At 54.6% G+C, this 2,500-nt stretch overlaps 1 protein-coding gene across 1 annotated transcript in view; it reads right to left on the reverse strand.

Annotated features, from left to right (window-relative positions):
• LOC143274908 (innexin unc-9-like) overlaps positions 1-2,500 on the reverse strand; it is a 27,230-nt gene that overhangs the window by 9,337 nt on the left and 15,393 nt on the right. The window contains exon 4 of the mRNA XM_076578891.1: positions 1,990-2,190. Coding sequence (XP_076435006.1) covers positions 1,990-2,190 — 201 coding nt within the window. The remainder of the gene's footprint in view (positions 1-1,989; positions 2,191-2,500) is intronic.

Here is a 2,500-nt window from a genome sequence, read left to right on the forward strand (position 1 = left end):
CCCCGTGTGCAGCATGTACTTAGCGGACGTAAAAGAACCCACGGCAACAAAAGGGTTGTTCCTGGCAAATTTCTGTAGAAAAATCCACTTCGATAGGAAAAACAAATAAAACTTCACGCTGGAAAAAAAAAAAAAAAAAAAAAAAAAAAAAAAAAAAAAAAAAAAAAAAATAGGGGTGGCGCTGTAGTGTACCGACACTCTCTCCCTGGGGAGAGCAGCCCGAATTTCGCACAGAGAAATCTGTTGTGATAAAAAAAATACAAATACAGAAACCAACCAACAAACCCACCCGCCCAGATTCGGGGCCTCACTCAACTCACCACCACTCCACTCACCACACCACTCCACTCCACATCACTCCACATCACTCCACTCCACTCCACTCACCACACCACTCCACTCCACATCACTCCACACAACTCCACTCACCACCACTCCACTCCACTCACCACCACTTCACACCATTCCTCTCCACTCCACTCCACTCCACACCACTCCTCTCACCACCACTCCACTCCACACCACATCACTCCACTCACCACCACTCCACTCCACTCCACTCCATACCACTCCACTCACCACCACTCCACACCACTCCACTCACCACCACTCCACTCCACTCCACACCACTCCACTCACCACCACTCCACACCACTGCACACCACTCCACACCACTCCACACCACTCCACACCACTCCACACCACTCCACTCCAATCCACACAACTCCACTCTACTCCACACCACTCACCACCACTCCACTCCACACCACTCACCACCACTCCACTCCACTCAACACCACTCCTCTCCACACCACTCTACTCCCCACCACTCCACTCCACATCACTCAACACCCCTGCACACCACACCACACCCCTCCATACCACTCCACTCCACTCCACACCACTCCACACCACTCCACTCAACACCACTCCACTCCACATCACTTCACTACACATCACTCCACACCACACCACACCCCTCCACATCACACCACTCCACACCACTCCACTCCACAACACTTCACATCACTCCACTCCACACCACTCCACATCACTCCACTCCACAACACTTCACATCACTCCACTCACCACCACTCCAATCACCACCACTCCACTCCACACCACTCCACATCACTCCACACCACTCCATTCACCACCACTCCACTCCACACTACTCCACTCCACTCCACTCCACACCACTCCACTCCACACCACTCCACTCCACTCAACTCCACTCCACACCACTCCACTCCACTCCACTCACCGCAACTCCACTCCACTCACCACCACTTCACACCACTCCACTCCACACCACTCCACTCCACTCCACTCCACTCACCACCACTCCATTCCACACCACTCCACTCACCACCACTCCACTTACCACCACACCACTCCACTCCACTCACCACCACTTCACACCACTCCACTCCACACCACTCCACTCACCACCACACCACACCACATCACTCCACTCACCACCACTCCACTCCACACCACACCACTCCACACCACTCCACTCACCACCACACCACATCACTCCACCCACACCACTCCACACCACACCACTCCACTCACCACCACTCTACTCCACTCCGCACCACTCCACTCCACACCACTCCACTCACCACCACACCACTCCACTCCACATCACTCCACTCCACTCCAGATCACTCCACTCCACTCACCACCACAAACACTCCACTCCACTCCACTCCACACCACTCCACATCACCCCACTCCACTCCACTCACCACCACACCACTCCACTCCACATCACTCACCACCACACCAATCCACTCCACACCACTCCACTCACCACCACTCCACTCCACTCCACTCCACACCACATCACTTCACTCACCACCACACCACTCCACTCCACTCCACATCACTCCACTCCACTCCACTCACTACCACTCCTCACCACTTCACTCACCACCACTCCACACCACTCCACACCACTCCACTCCACACCACTCCACTCACCACCACGTTGACGTTGGACTTGAGGAACCAGTGGGGCTTGCGGTGGATGCGCAGCCACTGCTCCAGGAAGAGAGCCACCTGCTCCAGCTTCTCGCGCTTGTCCTCCTTGGTGGCGAACAGGACGCCCTGTAGCATCTCCACCATCTTGACGATGTTGCTGCCCGAGCTGGAGTTCACCTCCGTCCAGAACACGTTGGGCAGCTGTCGCCCAAGACATCAACACATCGACACTTATGTTTCCGTTCACTTTGCCGCCCTTTTTCCAAAACCCATGGGAAGATACACAGCCACACGCACACACAGACACAGACACAGACACAGACACATACACACACACACACAGACACAGACACACACACACACACACACACACACACACACACACACACACACACAGAGAACACGTTGGACAGCTGTCGCCCAACACACCAACACATCGACACTTACGTTTCCGTTCACTTTGCCGGCCGCCCTTTCTCCAAAACCCATGGGAAGACACACAGACACACGC

This window comes from Babylonia areolata, chromosome 29, assembly GCF_041734735.1.
Source record: "Babylonia areolata isolate BAREFJ2019XMU chromosome 29, ASM4173473v1, whole genome shotgun sequence".
NCBI classification, from domain to species: Eukaryota; Metazoa; Mollusca; class Gastropoda; order Neogastropoda; family Buccinidae; genus Babylonia; species Babylonia areolata.